The 21681-nt window shown below is 38.6% G+C and overlaps 1 protein-coding gene across 2 annotated transcripts in view; it reads right to left on the reverse strand.

The window, feature by feature from the left end:
- The window catches only part of bean1 (brain expressed, associated with NEDD4, 1), a 56559-nt gene extending 36739 nt beyond the window's left edge, over positions 1-19820 (reverse strand). Inside the window, exons 1-2 of one of the 2 annotated variants that reach the window (XM_082557127.1) lie at positions 19153-19820; positions 11788-11907 (exon numbers count right to left, since the gene is read on the reverse strand). In XM_082557127.1, the coding sequence (XP_082413253.1) occupies positions 11788-11812 (25 nt within the window). In that variant the 5' untranslated portion in view covers positions 11813-11907; positions 19153-19820. Of the gene's footprint in view, positions 1-11787; positions 11908-18877; positions 18938-19152 lie in introns of those variants that run through there. The other variant, XM_082557128.1, reaches the window with a different exon arrangement.
- Positions 19821-21681: the final 1861 nt, after the last annotated feature.

Here is a 21681-nt window from a genome sequence, read left to right on the forward strand (position 1 = left end):
TCTGAATCAGCATGTTTATAATTGTTTTTCTTTCCTTGGCACTGAATCATTGGTGTCATTTAAACATGATACAATCACATTCTTGTAAATTTCTTCTTCACAATGACTGACATTTTGACACATTCTGTAGTGGGTTCATTATTGTATCTAAAGGTATACAAGGGAGACTACTGAGGGTTTATTAGTCTATTAGTTGTATTTTTCATAACCACATTTTTTAAATAATTGCTGGCAGTGTCTGGTTGGGTGATTTGTTTTGTTTGACATGAAGCCAAAAGTGTTTGTGCTCCACACATTATTGTTTAGCTAATTAAAAAAAGACTAGAAAGAATAGAAAGTTGGCACTTTACTTCAATATGTCTAACTTACCACTGCTGGGAGAGTCTTGACATGATTTAATGCGCCTTTGTACAGAGTTTTCATGCTTAGCAGGGACTGCGGAGATTTGAGTGTATTTGAAAACCCCTCTGTGTGCATCTAACCCATGCTGGATTTGCATCAGCTAGCACAGACACTAATTAACCTCTCAGCTGGTGTTTTTTTCAAATGCAATGTTACATTTATTTGTTTATCATTACAAAATAAGGAACATTTCCAACCTAATTGTTTTTGGTAGAAGCCTTCAGGGTCTCTCTTACTTTGGCTATGAGCTTTTTTTTTTTGATGGTTTCTTTCAGTAAGACACTCTTCCAAAGTATTTCATGAAGCTTAAAAACCCCCCAAAACTAGTGACATACACTCACGCAACTACACATCTGCTTGTTAATGCAAGTATTTAATTAGCGCCATGATGTATTTAAGAATGAAGACCTGCTAGATGGGCTTTTCTGAATATTTCACAAACTGGAAATTTGCAAACAACCATCTCTAGGGTTTACATAATTTTATTAGGGATTATTAAAGCATTCTGATTCTGATACAGAGAATGTTCTGAAGAAGAGAAAATACGTCCTTATTACCCATTGAGAAGCGGCTTTATGGGCCAATATGTCTTGTTAAAGTCAGAGGCCAGAAGAGAATAGCCAGAGTGCTTTCAGCAAAAGGATAGGATAGCAAAATTAATTCAAATAACCACTTGTTACAACTAGAGCACAATAGCAACTCTGACTTCATAAAACCTTGAACCTTGAAGCAAATGGGATAAAACAGGACAGGACCTCACCAGAAGTCACACAAGTTAGCTAAGAACAGGAAACTAAAGGTACAATTTACACATGCTCACTAAGTTAGACAATAAAACATTGGAAAAATGATGCTATGTCCGATGAATCTTAATTTCTGATGTGACAATTTCAATGGTAGTGTCAGAATTCAACATAAACAAAGTGAAAGCATGGATCCATCCCGCTTTCACATTTCCTCAGGCTGCTGGTTGTGGTGTAATGTTTTAGGTACACTTGGTCCTCTTAGTATGAACTGAGCATCATTTAAACTCCACAGCTTACATGAGTAGTGTTGCTAACCATGCCCATACCGTCATGATCACAGTGTACCAATCTTCAGGTGGCTGCTTCCAGCAGGATAACACACTGTGCCATCTCGAATGGTTTCTTGAACATGAGAATGACTTCACTGTACTCAAATGGCCTCCAGTCAGCAGATCTTAATCCAATAGAACTCCTTTGGGATGTGTTGGAAATCTGCAAATCAACTGTATGATGCCATCATGTCAATATGGACCAGAATATTTGAGGAATGTTTCCAGCCTCTTGTTGAATGTATGCCACAAACAATTAAGGTACTTCTGGAGGCAAAAGGGGCCCAACCAATAATTGCAAAGTATAACTAATGAAATAGCCATTTTTACACAAAGCTTATGTGTCACACTGTGAAGTTAACCTGCTGCTTCTGATGCTGAACACTTGTGTTCAGCATCAGAAGCAGCAGGTTAACATCCAGTCTGTGAACTTGTCTGGGTGGCAGAAATATTGCACTGCTTGCAGAAACAATATTTTTCCTCCTTTTCTAACATGTGATCAGTCTTGACACTAAAACTATTGCTTTCAGAATGAATCAAGCCAAACATGGCTATTTTATATGGGATATTCAGGAAAAAGAAAAACCTGTACCTGTGAGGTACTGAAAGTAAAGAAAGAGGCTTGCAATGAAAAAATAAAACAAAAGGTAGTTCTATGTTGTCAATGTCCTTCATTTAACTAATTTGCAGATAATAATAATAATAACAATAATAATAATAGTAATAATAATAGTAGTAGTAATAATAATAACATTTACAGTCTTATGAAAAAATGTTGATCCTCTAAATGCAACAGAATTTTTTCAAACAGTGTCAATTTGTGAGTGCTGCAGTCATGACATTAAATGACAGATGTTATCTCTTCACTTGTGCAGTGACTGGAAAAGTTTTAAGCTTCCTACTGCCAGGTCAAAGGACAACAGGAAGCACAAAGAGAACATCTCTCACTCAACCTCCTCTCTTCCTCTCTCTTTCAATGCTGTCTTGCTCTTCTCCTTCCCTTTCGGTCTTTAATCCTTCCTGTTGTTGTATTGAATGAATGCCAGGAAGACTGGCATTGGACGAGGGAGAACATTGTCCATTAAACCATCATGTTCCATTACCAATGGAGCAGGGAATGGAGGAGGAGTTGGAGAAGGAAAAACAGGAGGACCTACATTCGCACTGGAAGAAAACAACAGCAAAGTGCCTCGCATGTGCCGAAATATTTTCTTCTAGTTTCGGGTTCGGAGTAACTTCACACCTCACAAAGAAAAGCTAAAGCACTCCTCTTCTCTCTGGATGAGAGTGTCAAGTGTGTTTGGGTGTTGTACATTCTGCTACATCCAAAGTGATGCTGCTGAGTCCTGGAGTACATCCACTATACCACGGGCAGAATGTCAGCCATGGGTCACAGAAGCTGTTAGTAAAGCTTTCTAATGTTACCAAACTGTATGCTGTTATTTCTGAACACAATACTTCAGTGTGTGTCCAAATTAGAGTTCCACTTCAACAATTTGTCATTTTTTTCTGCTTATGCTCAGCCGACCTTGGTTTAAAACATAATTTTCATAAATTATATAACTGTGGATTTTATGTTAGAAGCAGGGTTGGCTGTTCCTCGTGTTTAGTGATCCTTGCTCAAAGGTTTAAAGTATTAAAATACAGCACTACAAAATCATAACAGCCATTAATAAATACTGAAGATTACATAGGGTACACCATTACTTCAGCTTTTTCTGATCGATTGGACAATATAATTAAAAAGCAGTACATTAGGTGAACTATTTGTATTACATAACTATCCCCTGTGTATAAGCTTATTTATTGTGGGCTGGCTGGTTATGTCTGTATTCACAGGTGCAAGAAAGTGAAAAATAATGGTAAAAGTAAGAAAAGAGTAAAAAAGAAAAAACATAAATGCATGCTTTAAGCGACTCAGCAAGATGGATGAGGGTGATGCCTGTTTAAGGCATTTTTCATTTATCATATACTGAGGATTTGTTTCTTTTCACAAAGCTTTATGCAAGCTTTACACACGTCATCCTGATGAACGTCATCAAGATGATGGACAACTACAGTAGTATAAACTGAGTGATGACTTGGCTACACAACGCTGATTCAGCAAAGATGTAAAACAGGCCAATGTCCAATGTCTTATGAACAAGAAACAAGCACAAACAACTCGGCAGGGCTTATTCCTGCAGTGTGAGGAATAGTGATGTTTTAAATCACTTGCCCATGGGCCTGTGATCTATTCATATTAAGCTATTGCCATGCTTATTAGGGTCTATACAACTACTACAACTATTCCCAAGAAAGGTTGTGCAATCATTGGTAAGTATAGATGATCAGATTGCTCTCTGATGTTATCATGTAATATAAATGTAAAACTTCTGAAGTGCAACATTGAAATGTAATAAAATAAAATATATTATCCACTATCAAGTGAGCTGCCAGGATCTTTTGAAAGCAAACCACAGAACATAACAGAATGTAGGTTAACCAGCTTTAAAAGCTTCATATTCTAGGTACAACTGTGCGTTCATTCTTGATAACGCACAGAAAGCAGTTAGTCACACACATGTTAGTATAACATTTAGATGTGTAATTGGACGAGGTAGTATGTGGGTCACAAAACATGCTGTGTGTGAGAATATGGGTCAGAATACATCATACATCCCCTTAATCGCTCTCTGTCTCTCGCCCTCCCATGTGAGATAGATGACAGAGAGACATATTATCACACCCTGCTGGCCCATATTCCTGCTTTCCCCTCATTTAATCATCAACCTCTTTTCTAATTCATTCATCTGCTACCATCCTTTATTGTTGTGTTAATCGCTTGTTTGGATTGCTTATCTCCATAAACAACTGCTGGCACACTAACCAGATAATTTAGATGATATTATCAATCATGAATTGTAAAAAATAATCTGTCAGAGGATTTAGGTTATCAGTGTAGCATTGTCAAACTAGCCTAAATACTATATCTGCTTTGTTAGCATTTACATGATGAAGAATGAGTCTGAAGCATACCGAGGTTCACACTTGGCATCAAATTAGAATTTTTAATTCTTATTGTATTCTGGCTTACCTATTATTTAATCTAGGAGGAAATAAATACTTACAGCTGTCAAATTATGTCAATTCCATGCTAATGACGTAAGACTGGTGCTAATCTCTATATTGGTGATATGCAATTAGCAAAGATTATCCAAACTCCGAAACATAATTTAATTAGCTAATTAATACAGATTATAGCCAAACATAGTTTCTGAAAACAAGGTCATAGTCATGGTGACATCAGCCAGTGGTTTCTAGGCTTCATAACCCTCAAATTTAGTTTTTTGCCTGCTATGTTGTTGGTTTTTAGAGATAGAAGTTACTGTCTTGGACACAAGAGCAGAATTAGTTAATGTCAGGGTGCAGGTGCTAAAAGACTAATAGAATACTAGTATGTCACTAAGCAAAACTAGAGCACAAACTATAGCTACACACACCGAACTTTAAACCTGATAAAACTTGCAGTTGTTATGAATTGGGGACCATAAGCATACGACAGGTTTTTATAGCTAAAATTAGGGATTTCAACATAAGTGTCTGTGGGGATCTGTGGTTTCTGGTGCTTTCACATTGGCTTCATTTTTCAGTCCTAGAACATGCTGATTGGTTATAACATGCAAATGTGAGTGCTCAAAGGGTTGTTACAAGGTAACTATAGCCAACTATTTGTGTCCATTGGTTGTAGAAGCAAATAGGCTGCCATCGTGCTGAACACAAGCATAATAAGACAGGTGATCTTACACGGCTCCAAACAAATTCCTTCACTGGTCCACTTAGTTAGTTAGTTCAAAGTAAAATGTACTTGCAGCTGTTGGCGGTGTTGATTTGGCAAGAACCAGGAAGGGAAAGTTTTTAATGAGCAGGTGCATCAGAGACCTGGGAGGTTTACGGGGTGTCCTGTGAACTAGTTGTGTCAATGTGCAGAGGAACAGAAATATGTATTAATATTCTTTCATGCACATATGAACCACATAGTCAGACTGTGGTATCTCAGTGGTGTGCACAACACTGAATAAATCCTACCACTGATTGCAGTATATACTTTTTGTGATTGGTCAGTCATCCCTGGAAATCCAGTTTTGATTTATAATAACTGGAAATTATGATTGCTCAGTGAGCAGGATGGAGCCAGTACAGACTGGAAAATGAGCCATAGGAATTCAGGGAGCACTTTATATCCAGCTATGATTGGTACTGTAAATCAAGACAGCAAAAAATAGCATGTTTGTACACACACACACACACACACACACACACACACACACACACACACACACACACACACACACACACACACACAAACACACACACACACACACACACACACACACACACACACAGACAGTAAACACACCATACTGTCTGCTGTGTGTTCCCATGTGCACCCTTGACCATTTTCACTAAAGTCTTGTGGGAAAATTCACTAAAATAAAGTGTTTTCTCACAAGAGATTGTGAAGCTCAGATGCATTTGTAGATTAAGTGACTAATTTCCTGTCGCTGAGTCCTTCCACAAGTCACAACATAACACCTCCAGTCCCCTTTGCCAAGTGGAAAAAAGCCTTGAGCATAAAGGATAAAGGATAACATTTTACTGTTACCCTTTTTACATTTTAGAGCACTGTCACTTCACACAAAACACCTCAGTTGAACTGGTTAGAGTTTCTGCATGGCTGTTTCTTCTTGAGTGACAGGTGCCTTACCCTATCACACTTGACTGTGAGGTGACAGCTGCACCTGCTTACCCCACTTCTGTTCTCTTGTGGTTCCACATTGTTGCTCTAAGCAGCTGACAAGATGGCAGTACACCCTTACTCGCTTGAGAGTGTCCATCACTGTCTGCTTTCATCCATTTCTGCTGTGTCTCTGAAAAGGCACCCTGGGATGCATGCTGGGGCGAACACCAGCATCACTAAACCTCTTTAGTAAGTAGACCAACTGAAAAAGAAACTTCAGATTTTGAAAGCTGCTGGTGATAAAAACTGAACAAAGAGACATTTTAAGACTGAATACTTTGTGGAACTGTTTCACTACAACTTACATTTTTTTTTTTAACTTGAAAAGACGCTACATTTCTTTTGTGCATTGCATTTTGGGAGCATTTGTGCTTCAGTAGCACACTCAAAAATGACTCAAAATAACTCTTCTAACAGGAACACATTACAAACTAAAAACCTGTTTAAAGCAAGCGTGTAGTACAGCTAAGATACAAGGTGCAAGAAAGTCAGGTCACGTGGACTAAAACAATTACTTTTTAAAACTCCTGTTCTGCTTATATTACCAGTCATCCATCAGACTTCATGACTTGTATGAAAGCCAAAACACCATGAAGTCAAAAACAACAGCTGTGGCTCAGGAGGCAGAGCCAGTTGGAAGGTCGGTAGTTCGATCTCCAGCTCCTCCAGTCCACATGTCAGTGTCCTTGGGCAACATACCGATCGCCCAAATTGCTCCCAATCCGATTAAACCCCCATGCAGAGTTTGAAACTGTGCATGATAGGCAGAGAATACTTATAAAGCTCTGTCAATGTCTGAATGTGATCAGAGTAGAAATGTACTATGTATATAATAGTTAATGTATCTATGTTTTATTCTTCTTCTTATTTTTATTTGATAAGTTTATCTGATAGAGTAGATTTGAAAATTTGATGTAAGAATTTTGTTATAAAACTTCCAGTTGATATTTTACCTTCATTAGTAACACTGTTGAAACCTGCCAATAATAAACTCTTCGGTTGACTGAAAAAAAGTGGTCATCATTGCGAGTTCCAAAAAATGACTTTTTAACAGTTTTGTGATGACTTTCTTGTTACACAATTATCTCCATAACAACATTATCGCCTTTAAAGCCTGACTGAACAGACAAAAGCTGAGAAATTGTTCTGACATTTTAAAAAGAAAGAAGCAGAGGCAGAAGTGTCCACTGAGAGTTTGACAGGCGGCCACATGCCCAGCTGGGCAATTTTTAGCCTCTGCGAACAACACTCATAAGGTTAGGTGAAAATTCAACTTGGAGTTGTTTGGAAATGGTGTTGAAATCTATAATGTTTTTTCTTTTGCAACTGTATACTATCTATTACATCTAAATCTGTCTGCTTCTCGCAACTTGTACTGTATCTGATATCCTTCACTTATATTGAATTGCAGTAAATGCGTTTCTGTCTTTCTGTCAGGTCACTAAAGTACGATTATACCAAGTCCAGCAAGTGCTGAGTGCACAGGGCCAACTGGAGCAGTCTGATAAATAAAAAACCAAAAAATCTGTAACATCATATCACAGAATTCCATTTCAGACAGACACCTCCCCTTTGAATTAGAAGACTGATGTCTTTCTTTCCCTGACCCTTTTCCCCTCACATGCTGTCTCACTCTCTCTTTGGGTTTCAGTGTGTAAATCCTTGTGTTGCTTTGCCCTTTTAGGTCTTTCTCTTTTTTCCTTCTTTGTCAGAAGTGCTGTGCAGGGGATATAAGCCAGAAAAGGGTGGAGAGGGATAAGATGATAAAAAAAATTTAAGGGAGGGGATGAAAAGCAATGTTTTAAATTGTGTTAAAACAGCACCTGCACCCCCTTTCCTGTCTGGACTCAGTCATAGACTGATACTAACATTTCCATGGATCAAGATGTTACATAACATGATGGTGTGCTATGAAATTGTATTATGAACCACCAATCATTAATTCCATTAATCGATACAACTGACTGTTGTGAGAAATTAGATGAGTAACATCCTCTGCCTTTGACTATCTAAGTAATCTTTACACATCTAGCTAATTTTACATGTGACACTGTTAACCATTTTTGAATGTATTCTAATGTTTGTCTTGATTATCTACCTCTATCTTTCAGAAGATGGAAGCTGAAAGTTGAATGGATGGATTTTTTTTTTCTTAACTGTCCCACCTGTTCCAAATTTGGTTAATTGACATTTCACTGTTACACAGTCCACCCTGTCAGGAAGTAGCCTTGAAAAAATAATTAGTTCTCACTGAACATTGACACTGAATTTAAATCTCAGAAGCTCATATTTCCATTAAGAAAATGTGATGTTTGGCCATCCATCTGTCCGTCTGGCCATCCGTCCGTACAGCCGTCCATCCATCCATCCAATGTGATGACAATGAACAACTGAGCCAACAGGTCCATTTTCTAATGACAGAGCTAACGATCTGAAGAGGATGCAGTAAGTGTACTAAAGTCAGAGGGAGCCAGTGTTAGTCAATATTGGCACCAAAGACATTAGCAAAGACATTTACCCTTCACTTCTCCTTCCTCTCCCCTTCCTTGCACTTTCTGTTTTTTCTTATTCTTTAAACTGTTCCAAGACACCTCATCCAGTTTGGCCTTTTAATCTTAGAAGAGAAGCAGTTGTTTCACTCCTTTTAATTTCAGCCATGATTCATCACTTCTGTCGCTCATTTCTTCAGGTGGTGATAGATAGATAGATAGATAGATAGATAGATAGATAGATAGATAGATAGATAGATAGATAGATAGATAGATAGATAGATAGATAGATAGATAGATAGATAGATAGATAGATAGATAGATAGATAGATATAATTATTTCTCATACACAATCACTTATAGACATAACTTTGACCACCTGTGGTATGTACTAAATGTCTATGGGCCCTGAGATCAGGGGTTAGTGAGCTGGAACAGCTTTGATATTTGCTGACCTGCCGGGCCGTGAAATATCCCTGTATATGCCCACGCCTCATATCCATTTAAATAGATTTAAATAAACAACCTCATACTGTGTCTGGATTGGATGAGAGCTCAGACAGATGGATGGATGGAGGGACAAAGAGAGATAGGTAGGTGAGGTAGAAGGTAAAATGCCGTTAAATGCAGTTTTTCCTCCTATTACCATAAAGCATGGGAATGTGATGATTGATGGTTTGGTGGAGGGATATGGCAAGCGCGGATAGACGATGTGTGCAGTGAGGAGGAACGGAAGAAGATTCTATTTCAGATCTGCCTTCATCTGACACACACGCATGCCATTGATCTTATATGTAGATTATGTTTAGCTTTTATCTCCTGCACAGACTTTTTCACTTAATACTTAGACAATATAAGTGTTCACTAGAACATAAATTCTCTTAATTGTTCAAATAACCTTTATGACATTGTTACATCTTTACAGTTCAAGACCATTAACTATTTCATTATTATACCTTATGATACATTTCAATAGATGCCGTTTATTATATGATCATTAGCAGTTAATGTTCTTAACATTTATCATTTTGAATACTTTCAGCTCATTGAATAGCCATTTTCAGTTGCTTTCAATTTGGTGTCATCCTCTTCCTACAAGGAGTCATTTATTACCTAATCTTAGTTGAAATTTGGTTGTTTTACTGCATTGAATGGAAGTTAGAGTTGGTGTTCAGTTTAATATAGCAACAAAACTCCACCTTTGGAGACTGGTGACAGTGAGTCAGTGACTTAAATAATAATAATACTAATAATGGATACTTTATTGATCCCCATGGGGAAATTACTTGTTTTTCTCTGCATTTGACCCATTCACTCAGTGAAGCAGTGGGCAGCCCACTAAGCAGGCGCCCGGGGAGCAGTGTGTAGGGATGGTACCTTGCTCAGGGGTACCTCAGGGTAGCCGTTAAGTGGATTCGAACCGCCGACCTTCCGATCATGGGGCGACCACTTTACCTACTGAGCTATCCCTGCCCCAAAGCACTCAGTTGTAACATTAGTTTGAGTGTCAGCATTCAGCTTCAGTACTCATTCTGTACTTGGTTTTGGTTTGGGTTAAAATACACCCATTAACACCTTATTATGACATCTACACAATGAATTTATGGACATGCTGAAGGCGGAAGAGTGTCTGAATAAATCATATATTTACTCCATGAATATCTTCACTGACTGCATTTTCCTGTCTTCAAGAAAAAGAAGACAGATGTGGATGTTTTTACTGGCAGCTGGGAAATGCATGCCCTTCTCAGGGGCACAGCTGCAATGAAGCTCAGGGATAAACTGCTGCCACGTGTCATCCTCAAAACAACCAAATGCAGTGACACTAAGAGCTCAATGAAAAAAATTCACAACATGCTTTGAAATTCGGTCAAATATTGAAAAACACTGCAGTTAATACTGCATTTAAGCTCACTAATGCTGGATACTACGCTTCAGTAATGAGCAAAAAAAGAAAAAAAAAACATTTTTGGCAACAGTTCTGTGTTGAAAAACTGCAGCAACATTGCAAATGCTCTCCTTTTCAGCTCTGTCTGAATGCTACCAGCTCAGCCTGGAAGAAATACCTTGGCATATCGATAGAGCCACCCATACCAAAGCTTTTTATCTATCTCTTCACTCTGTTCTTTTATTCATCATTCTATTTCTTTTCCTGGGAGGGAAGCACTGTCGGTGGAGGCCTAAACACCCTGAAGGGGATGGAGAGATTTCAGGTGTCAAGGGAGAAAGAGAAGAGTCAGAGAGGGATGTGAATAATAGATCAGAGAGGAGAACGAGAAAGTGGGAGAGAGTCAAAAGGAGAGAATGACGGCGATATTAAAGGTGTGAGCAACAGAGTGGTGAATAGAGGGAAAGAGAAACTGATAAAGAAACCGAGTCATATTCTAGAGGAAACTAGAGAAATTTACAGGAGTGAAGAAGGATGGATCCTTTTCTCGAAGGGCAACCTTGACAGAAAAAAACACATCTGCAAGAGTCATGCATCTGTCCATGCATCCAGCAATCCATCTGCTTCTCCATCTATCTATCCATCTGTTCCTCTGTCCTTCCATCTCCATCCTGTCTTCATTGTGGTCAGGAGTTGTTGCATAAGACAGCGATTCATCTTTTATTGAGATGGGGAGCTTCTATAAATATGTCTAACTCGTTCTCTGGGGTTTAAAAGCTCAACCTGTAATCCAACTAAAAATAAACAAAGGATTACCTCAATAACAAAAACAAATCTCATTATGTCTGGTACCAGCACGACATAATAACTTTTGCCTTTTTCTTGATTAATTTAGAGTAAAACTGATCAATAGCATTGTTAAAGACAATTTATGTTATATGTGTTTTTTTTCACACACTGTGCTCCAGACTGCATGTGACCAGGTTTGGGTTAGGCTATGTTTTAGCTGCATGCTAAACAAGACATTTTCTAGAAAATATTCCATAAAAGAATAAATTTTCACCTTTTGAATGAAGTCCCATAGATGCAGTTTGACATTACAATTGTTCATTTACAGGCTTTTGAATATCAATATGTCATACTTGTTCCTTACCTGAGCAGATCAATTTCATCAGCATGAACCCCTGTTCAAAGTGTTTCCTATTGGCACATCTCAGCAGGCAGGAAGCCAACTTCTACTGGTCTGTATGACACAGTGCTGCTATACATGTAACTACAAAGACAGACAGAGAACAATGGGAAGGTCAGCACATTAGTGAGAAAAAAATGTGTGGTGTGAGCCTAAAGAGGGCAGGGAAAGAAAACAAACAGCAGGCGGGTGGATGGCCAATGAGAAATAAATGAAAGAACGTGAGAGATGCTGTGTTGCTTTACTGAGAGATGGAGGAAAAGAGGGAGGTAGCAAAGAGTGATGTGCGAATTGCAACCTCCGAGCTTGGCTGTTTAGAAAGCCCCAGGCCACATGTGTGTGTGTGTCTGTGTGTGTGCAGGTGTATTTGTCTGTCTGTGAGGCAGTCAAGTGGCCACCCACACCATCCTTTGAGTGTATCTATGTGTACATTTGAATGTGTGTGTGTGTGTGTCTTTATTGCTCTTTCAGGAACATGGCCAAAGGGTTGAAGCGTTCCAATCAATAGCTGAACCACACACACATATAAAGGCAAATACTAGTAATTTACTACAAGGATCTAATACTTGTAATACTGTATACTGAAGGCTTTAACTCTTCTACTGTAGTTGTGCAACAGCTATGCAAAATAACAATGATGCCAGGAAAACACGTTAGCATCAAAAGGATAATTTTTGTAAGTACGACTTTGAAAAATCTGAAAGCAAGAAGAAACCTGTGGATAAAACTTTCTCTGATTTGCTTAACTTTAGAGCAGTCTCTCTGTAAAATGATTATGCTTATTCCTCCTCATAAAGGCTTGTATTGCTAATTTATTTTCAGGAACAAACACCAAGATGCCAGCTTGAAGCTTTCTTTGTTATATTTACTTTTCCATTTATTTTCACCACAACTAAGCTAATGTTTTTCACATTTCAGAAAATGTATTAGTGTTGCTTAGGCTGCTTTTACCTCAGGCATAAATTTTGCATTAATCAATAGAGGCACTTCCTCCGTTTCATTACATGTCGACTTCTCTTATTCATCACATCGCTCCACTGACTCACTATTGACATTAATGACACAGCCATTTTTAAAACCTTTTATTCATCAAGAAAAGTATTATTGAGGGTCAGGCTTCTTGTTTTGGAACTCGGAGATGAATTGCATGCCATCCGATGTAGGAGGATCTCTATTTTTACACATCCAACAGGCTTGTTTAATTGTGAACATCTTTTTTCTTCTCAAAAATCATGAACAGCTGCTGTGAACCAGTGGAGACGTAGGTCTGTATCCCGCATTCAGATACAGAAATTGGAAAAGGTCATTACAGACAGAGTTGAGTTTGGTAAACACATCCCGTGCTGTCAAACACATTGTCTTTGTCAAGTCAAAGCGATAATATGTCACGCTACAATTTGTTCTGATTCTGATAAATCGTGAACACGTGGAAGATTGTAATGCCTCACTTCCTGTTCGCAGTGAGAGTGTTAGGAGCCTGCATGTGTGTGTGTGTGTGTGTGTTTGTGACTCATGAACCTGTGATGCTTTCTGCATTGTTATTATATAACTGTCCCTGCACACACAGACCGATATTACGGACAACACACTCTGGCAGCTAGACGGAACGATCTCTCCTCTCTCACACATAGTGAGTTGTTCTCACTCCAGTCTTGTCCTGGACTATGTTTATGTGTGTGTGCGTGTGTGAGAGAGAGAGCAGAACTTTCAATCCCAAACAAACATTCAATAGGATGAGCTGAAGCTAAGAGAGGAACTGCTTAGAGGGATGAGTGAACTAAATTAAGGGGGGTCTGTCTACTGATAAAGCACACTAAATTTCAATTAAATTAAGTGGAGATTTTAGTTTAGTGTAGCTTTGTCTGCTTTTTTGCCTTTTTTGTAGTAACATCTTACACTGTGGGCAGCATGGTGGTTCAGTGCTTAACACTGTCACGTCACAGGAAGAAGATACTAGGTTCCAATCCGTGTTTCCGTGTTCTCCCTCTGGCTTCCTTCCAAGTCGAATGAGGTGGGCGTTAAGTTAATTGGCGATTAAAAATTGGATGAAGCTGTGGAAGGTTTTCTGTTAGCCCTGTGATATGTTGGTAACCTGCCTATGGTGTACTCTGTCTCTCCTCCATGACAGCTGGGATAGGCTCCATCCCCCCCGTGACCCTGAATTTGATAAGTGGAAGAAAATAGATGGTTGCTGCAGTGCTTGGATTTTTGTGTTAGCTGTCAGCCTTTAACAAGACAACAAAGCAGCACATGCTTTGTCCTTTTACTGCATTTTACAAGTTTAATTCATCCATACCTTTTTTTATTGTAATTTCCCAAATCAAAAAGCTGAAAGGAACTTGCAATCTACCATCAAGCATTTCCATAAAAGTGCTTTGAAATAAATCCTTTAAATTATTCAGTACCAAATTAAGACAACAGAAAGTAAAGATTACTTTTGTTTTTTTGTCAACATGTAAGTACTTTGGCCCCAAAATATAATTTTATGTATATAGTTATGTTTGAATTCACTTTACATGAAGCTCTATTACAGATACAACAGCAATGCACATCTTTAAAGTGAAAATTTTGAAGATGCACTTTATTTTTTATTACATATATAAAATGTTATATGTAAAAGTTTAAAAGCTCTAAGCACACAGAAATATATAGCTTTCAAAGGAAAACAAGGGAAGCAAACGAGAAGCAAAGCAAATGGCTCATCACATCACAACAGCTACAAAGACAAAAACAAATACTACCCCCACACAAACACATTATATTTATACACAAGTTACTTCAGTGGGAAAATGGACCGGATTATTTAATCCACTTTATGGGCCAGATTTAGCCCACTGAAGAGTCCAGCCTGGCTGGATGTGTTTTTAAAACACTGCAGAAGGACTTGTGACAAACTACTACTAGTTCACTATTTGTTTTTTCTTTAACTGGTTTCTTACAGACAGTGACATAACCAATGTCATGCCAGACCACAAAGCATAGAGAGAGCTGGTGCTGGCACAGTTATATTTACCTTCAGTGACATTGCTGAGATATTATGGAAATTTCATGTATTTTGCTTAAGACAAAAACAATTCGAGTTGCCTGTTATTTGTTTTGTAGATGGACTGTTCATTATTGTGATTTAGGTGTTTTCTTTTCATTTCTTTGGTATTTTTTGTGGATTATTATGCAATGGTTTCAGTGGCCTGGCCCTCTTGGGATCAAACTTGGCTCTATGTGGCCAATGAACTAAAGTGAATCTGACACCCCTGATTAAATAGAATGCACACAAAAGGAAAAAATGCACTAGATATTCAGTTTTTATAGCTGTAAATTTCAAAATAGGAATAATGTCATTTCTTCACAGAGCTGAGCTCTACGTAGTTGCCAACACAAGACAACTGCCAATTTCTCAACATTCCATGTAAATGTCCTTAGAGAGAGTTTGTTGGAGATAAAAGGCTTGTGAAAACTCTAACTGGACAAGCAGAGTGGGAAATAGTATTTATATCCTTTAGATTTTGTAATCAAACACAGAAACTCATCTACTATACCACAATTCTCCAGAGCTTCACATATGTTGCAACACATGACAACATGCAGACGGACTGATGACACTAAATACTGTTCTCTCTCTAAGCAGCCAAAGCAATAAAGTGTGGCAATACTACATGCATAACAGTATAGGGTTACTAATAAAAAATAATAATAATGATAATAGTAATAATAACATCAACATCATTTGGAACAATAACAACGATTATTATCAGTTGTAAATTGAAATGACTGTTGCCTCACAGCTGACTGGCTCGAGTGCTTCTATGTGAAGTTTGCATATTATTCTCTGTGTGCCTGCTTGGGTTTTCTCTCATTACTCAGGCTTCCTCCCACAGTTTAAAGACATGATTTTTCGATTAAGTGATTCTTAATTGTTCGTGGCTGTAAATCTGACTATGCATGGTTGTTTGTTTCCCTCTATCCGTGGTGTTCCCTGCCTCTGGCTCCACGACAGCTAAGCTATGTCTCAGGTCCTCTGCGACACTGACCTGGAAGATATGGATGGAGATGGATGAATAGATGTATAATTGTTAATATGAACTAAATAGTAAAAATAATTTTGTATGTAATGAACTGCAGGGTTATTGTAAAGTGGTTTTTAAAACCTTTGTTAATAAATACTATATAGTGAGTCTGTTCTTTTATTTAAATGCTATTATAAAGGTACCATACACTGTATGTAAAAGATGGACATAGTCACTATGACTTCAGTCAGCAAATAATAATTTAATAAAAAGAATGAACGTTAAAGGCGCTTGTACTGTTGCGTCACTTTTCAGACCCAGAACCTACACCCATCATTTATGCACCGTCAGTGGTTTAAATGAATGATTACAATACTATTTTAGAAGATGGTGATAAGCAAACCTGCAGCTTGTGTCTCGTTATACTTACCATTTTGATTTTTTTGATACTTTAGTTTATTTGTGCCTTTACTAGCTGGTTTGGTTTAGACACCAGACTTACTGGGCTGGGTATTGGTGCAACACGGACATCACAGGCTTAATGCTAAAGAGAACTTTGTGTTTAGGCAGCTTTGACTTAATAACTGTATTTTCTGTTCTGGGAGTGAGAATACATGATTCATAAAACATACACCAACCAATGACTGATAAACATTTAGCATTTCATTGGTTGCTAGCAGTATTTTATTTCCTAAATTTTAAAAACTAATAGTTTATGATTTATAAGCAATTTTGGTGGTTTTATACAGAAAGTAGGGCCCATTGTCACAGTAGCTATCACACATTTCTAAGGTGCTACACTCGTTCTGTAGCAAAACAGCTCCAGACACTGTGTAGAGCTTGTAATACCCCATAGATTAGAGAAAAGCAGGCGATGATAGGAAAAGAAAAGGGGGTGAGGGTGAGGGACAGGAACAGTTAGAGAAAGAGAAATTGAGGGAATCAGGTATTGCCTGTAGCCACAACAGCACTCCATCATTTCTTCAGCTCTATTTTCTGGTATTCCCTCTCTCTGATGTTCTTTCGGTGTCCCATTCTCCCTCTTCTCATCCATCTCCTCACAGCTCTCTCTGACAGTCTATTTGGCCCACACAGCCCTGTCATCCATTCAACCTGTCAGTCCTGGGTACGGCACCAATCTCAGAGCAACTCCTGATTGGAGCTGGGCAGACAGGACCCTTGGTTAGAATGTCCATGCCACCCTTTAAAGCCCAGGAGTTCAGCTCCTGTGACGGGTGGGTCACAGAACTGAACCCCACAGTGAGGGGATCGGAAGTTCAGTCCCCGTGGAGCTCAGTGTTCATCGCTTGTTTCAGGGTTGTCACTTAATCTGCGTTAACCCTGTTACTGCATTAAAGGATCCCCTCTGTGGAAAATCACTAAGTTGTCTTAATAATACATCACATACAACGCTACCACATGTATCACATTTTTAAAGACATATGGTGACATTAGTTATGTAATTTGTAGCATAGAAAGCAGATAAAGAGCATCAATTGATCTAATTCCACTGTGAAAGACACTGTAAAATTGTTGTGCACACAACTAAGAAAATAATATTTTGCTTCATTAAAGAGAGATTGGTGGGGTTTATGATAATTGCAAGGCTCTGTCATTTTTCCACATCCTCATTAAATCTTTGGATTCAAACATGCAAACATCAATTTCCTAAAGTTAACACATGTTCTTCCTTTGTTCTATTTGCACCTCCAGGCACATTTACACTGAACTATTTAACCTGAAAGGTCACTGCACAACGATACCAAACATGAGATGTCATAAGTTTAAAAAAACGTATAAATAAATTTTTAAGAAATCTCTCAATACCAGTGTTTACTCCAAGTTACAGTGTATGTGTCAGAGTAAAGTCAAAGGGCTTTTTGCAGCATTGACCTTCATAGCTGAGTGGAGACAGGCACCACTTAGATAACCCATGGCAGAGCTTTAATATTCTCTGGGGACTCTGAGCACTAAGAAGTGCCTGCAGCCCTGACACAGCAAGTCTCTTTTGATCAAACCGTCAACCCACATGTCACCGAAAATGTCACACATAATAAAACTGGAAATACGTCTTTTAACACAAGGACATAGCTAACTACACTTTTACCATGTCTGGGGAATTTTATGTTTTTTGTATTCTCTAGTTGATAAGCATTTATTTTTTGCTATTTTGATTTCTCTTATAAAGTTGACCTATATGCTATCTGTACTTCTTCTTCTATGCCTCTTTTATAGACCCGAATATTTGTTACACAACCTAGTATTTGATCTAAGGGATAAAGTGACATTGGACTGCAGCATTCCTCTTTGTTAGTTTTAATGTAACTGCAGGGTTGTAAGGCTACTGTACTCCACTGCTGAAACAAAGGAGTTAAAGTGTGTGGGAGGAAAGCCTGGGAGGAAAGCTGAGCAAGCGAGATAGAGATGAGCCTATCCAAAAATCACTACAACACGCCTACAATACTCCTATAGGGACCTACGGTGTTTGTGGTACCCAACAGTAAATTTGCCTTACATGTAATTGCCTCCTACAATTTGTGTTTTTTGTATTTGCGCTTTTATTTCTCCCCTGTGTCACAGAGTTCACCAATAATGTGCCAGTGTGGTGGATGTTAGATAAATGTAGAGTGTGAAAATATATTATTTTACTCACAATATGCATTTATTCAGCATTTGTTCATATTCACGTTATAACTCGTCAATATGAATTAATACTTAGACACTTTTCAATTAATTCAACAGTTCAAAAGCCCTCTCCCACATGTAAAACTTTAAATTATAATTAACAAAACTACTTAAAATAGCAGTAAAAGCCACTAATTAAGCAGTGAGATTCTATTAGAGTTACTATACATCAATTTATAGACTATAACCACTAATTTCACAATTTATGAACAGCATTTGTTTGCAAGTCATGCTGTAGGATATATTATATGTTGTGTGTATGTTTTTAATTTAAATGATCAAGCATGCAGTAACTTTAGTACAATGTGTTTTTAACTAGAGTGCATGTACAGTGTGCATGCAAGTAATAAAATAAATGTACTTACATGGCACCAACTAACACTTTATAGATTCTTGTCAATCTCCTCTCTGTCCACCTACTTGAATATTACATAATGTTAATCCGTGGGAGGCAAAATACTGTGAGGAAGAGGTCAACATGAACTTACTGCAACCACCCCTCCCTGTAACTCCCTATTTAGTGTTATATCTTTCCATAGAAGGGTGTACGTGTTTGCAGCAATATGATCACCAGAGACAGAGAGAGTTTTTGGATGAGGAGAGAGACACAGAAAGCGATACAGAGCAATTTGCTGCTTACCTGCAAAAATGTAGGAATATGTGCCAGGATTCCTTTCACCAGCTCCTTAATGTCGCCTCACATCACTGACAACAGAACAACAACATCCCTGCTGGATCACCGGCACTCAGTCCAAAGGTCCTCGGAGAGCTCTCTCTCTCTCTCTCTCTCTCTCTCTCTCTCTCTCTCTCTCTCTCTCCTGGGACTTGGCCCACCTCCTCAGAATAGCGCTTCGTTAAACTCTCGGTGATACCGGAGGTTTTACCCTGCACAATGATCAAAACTGAGCGAGCAGGTGCTCCGAGCGTCCGAGCATCCTCGCCTCTGCGGTCCCGTACTCACAATCCAAACTGCCTCACGATCAGCATCACCACTGTTACTATCCTCCGATCCCGCAGAGCTTTATTTTCCGTTCTTCTTCTTCCGCTTCTTCTACGACCATTCCTTCGTCGATAGCATCATCACTCTCATCTTCATCCCCGTCCTCGCCATCATCATCGTCATCTGTCGCGCTTTTCTTACCCGCATCCTCACCTCCCTCGCCTGCCTCTGTCCTCTTGCTTCCTCGTCGTGTTTCTGTCCCGTGGCTCTGCAGCCAAGTAAGTGTGTCATGCCTGGGAAGAGAAGCGCATCATCCAGGGCAGGCATATGCCAATAGTAAGACAGGCAGCCAGGAAATCCCTCACCAAAAACAAAGCGCAGTTACGCTCCGATACATTTAGGATAGCATTTAATTTAGGATGTATGAAAAAATCAGTAACTGAAAGCGAACTGTTGAAACCATTAAAAAAAAGTTTGAACGCTAATATTTTAATGATGCCCTAACACGCAGTGGTCCACACTCGGTTAATCTTGGAGGTTTGATGGAGGTTACTCTATTACTCTAAGGTTATTAGTTAATGTTTCTCACCTGGACCATCCAGCCTATAAATGATGCCCCGCTAGTTAACCTGCTATTAGGCTTCTGCGTTTGCACTTTGAACAACCTGGCAACTCATATGGCTCACAATCACTCACTGCCTTGCTGAAATTACTGACTTTCCCATATATATATATATTTTAAAGTTTAATAAAATACATTTATTAAAACTAAACTACATCCCTTGCCATTTCCAGCTGGCCACTTTCCCAAAGCTAGTTTTTGACAAATGGGGGCCTGTCCTGTATTTAAACCCCCAGGACCTCCTGCACACCAAGAAACGATCAATATTACAAATCCAGCAAATGTCATAGTGTGTTTAAAGCTTGCAGCCTGGAGGTTTCTACTTCAGTCCGAGATGTAACGGGAGCTTCTTTATCACAGATCTTGAGGTCAGACTGTGCATTCCCTTGGGCAGCTTCTGTGTTTGTAGTGAAGAAAGCTAAAGTATAGCATGCATGTGTTTTTCAAATACATCTATGTTAGCAGCATCATTTTGCACAAACCCATGAAAAAAATGAAAATGATGTTCCCAGTTCAATATGGAAAAACAGGCAGCCAGGGCACAGAGCCTTAACCTAGACCTCATCCAATACTGTTGGGCTTAACTGCATCCCCAACTGTTAGCCAGGCCTTATCACCCAACATCAGTTGCCAGACCTCATTAATGCCGTTGTGGCTGAATGGAAATCCCTTCAGCCATGTTCTAAAATCCTGTAGAAAGTCTTCCCAAAACAGTGCAGGCTGTTACAGCAGCATGCTAATGCTTAGGTGTAATACTGAATCCCCACAGGTGAATTTGATTTTTGCTGGTTAATTTACAGGCATATGCGACTGACTTTTCTGTTTGAGCAAGGCTGCACTGTCACGGTAGACCTTTGCATTGCTGTAATAATTATATATCAGAATAGAAAATAAAATGGAAACAAAAACAAACAAACAAAATAGAAAATTCTATTAAAAAACTTGATCAGACCATAAAAAAGGATATTGTGAAGGATTTTCTATTAAAATAATGCCTATTTTGGTGAGACAGTGGAGGTGTCAAACTGATGTAATGTCATCTGAGATTAATCTTTTAATCTGAAATGGGATTAGTGTTTTTAATGACTGGGGTTAGAAGCATGTAGATGTTCAGAAAGTTGATTCAAACATGTCTTGAAAGACAGTGAGAAATTCAGATTGACCGTAAATATGATCTGTTCGCTTTTAATCTATTTTCCTTATTTACATTTTTATGAGTAAGACGTCTGAGTCTCCTGAGAGTTCTTACAGTAAATCTCATCTCACATAATTTCCAAAACAATAATAAGTAGCACTTTTCCCTACAATATTTGCTGTAATCAAGGACTGTTTTTATAATGCTGTTGTAGATTCACCAACCTTATGGTCTCAACTGGCACCAAATTTCATTCTTCTTGTTGTCTATTTGTCATAATTCTGCCTTGGGGTTTGCCGTTATTGGCCACAACATCGTGCATCACACTATCCACCCACCAGATGTCCTCAGTCTTCCATTGTTTTCTTCTAGTCACCTGTCTGCACGAACCCATCGCACCTGGTTCTAATCCCCTTCAGTCAGCTCACCTGCGTCCACTTCCTCGTTTTGGTGATCCCTCAGAACATAGTTC

Source organism: Aulonocara stuartgranti (assembly GCF_965226115.1).
Source record: "Aulonocara stuartgranti genome assembly, chromosome: 13".
NCBI lineage: Eukaryota > Metazoa > Chordata > Actinopteri > Cichliformes > Cichlidae > Aulonocara > Aulonocara stuartgranti.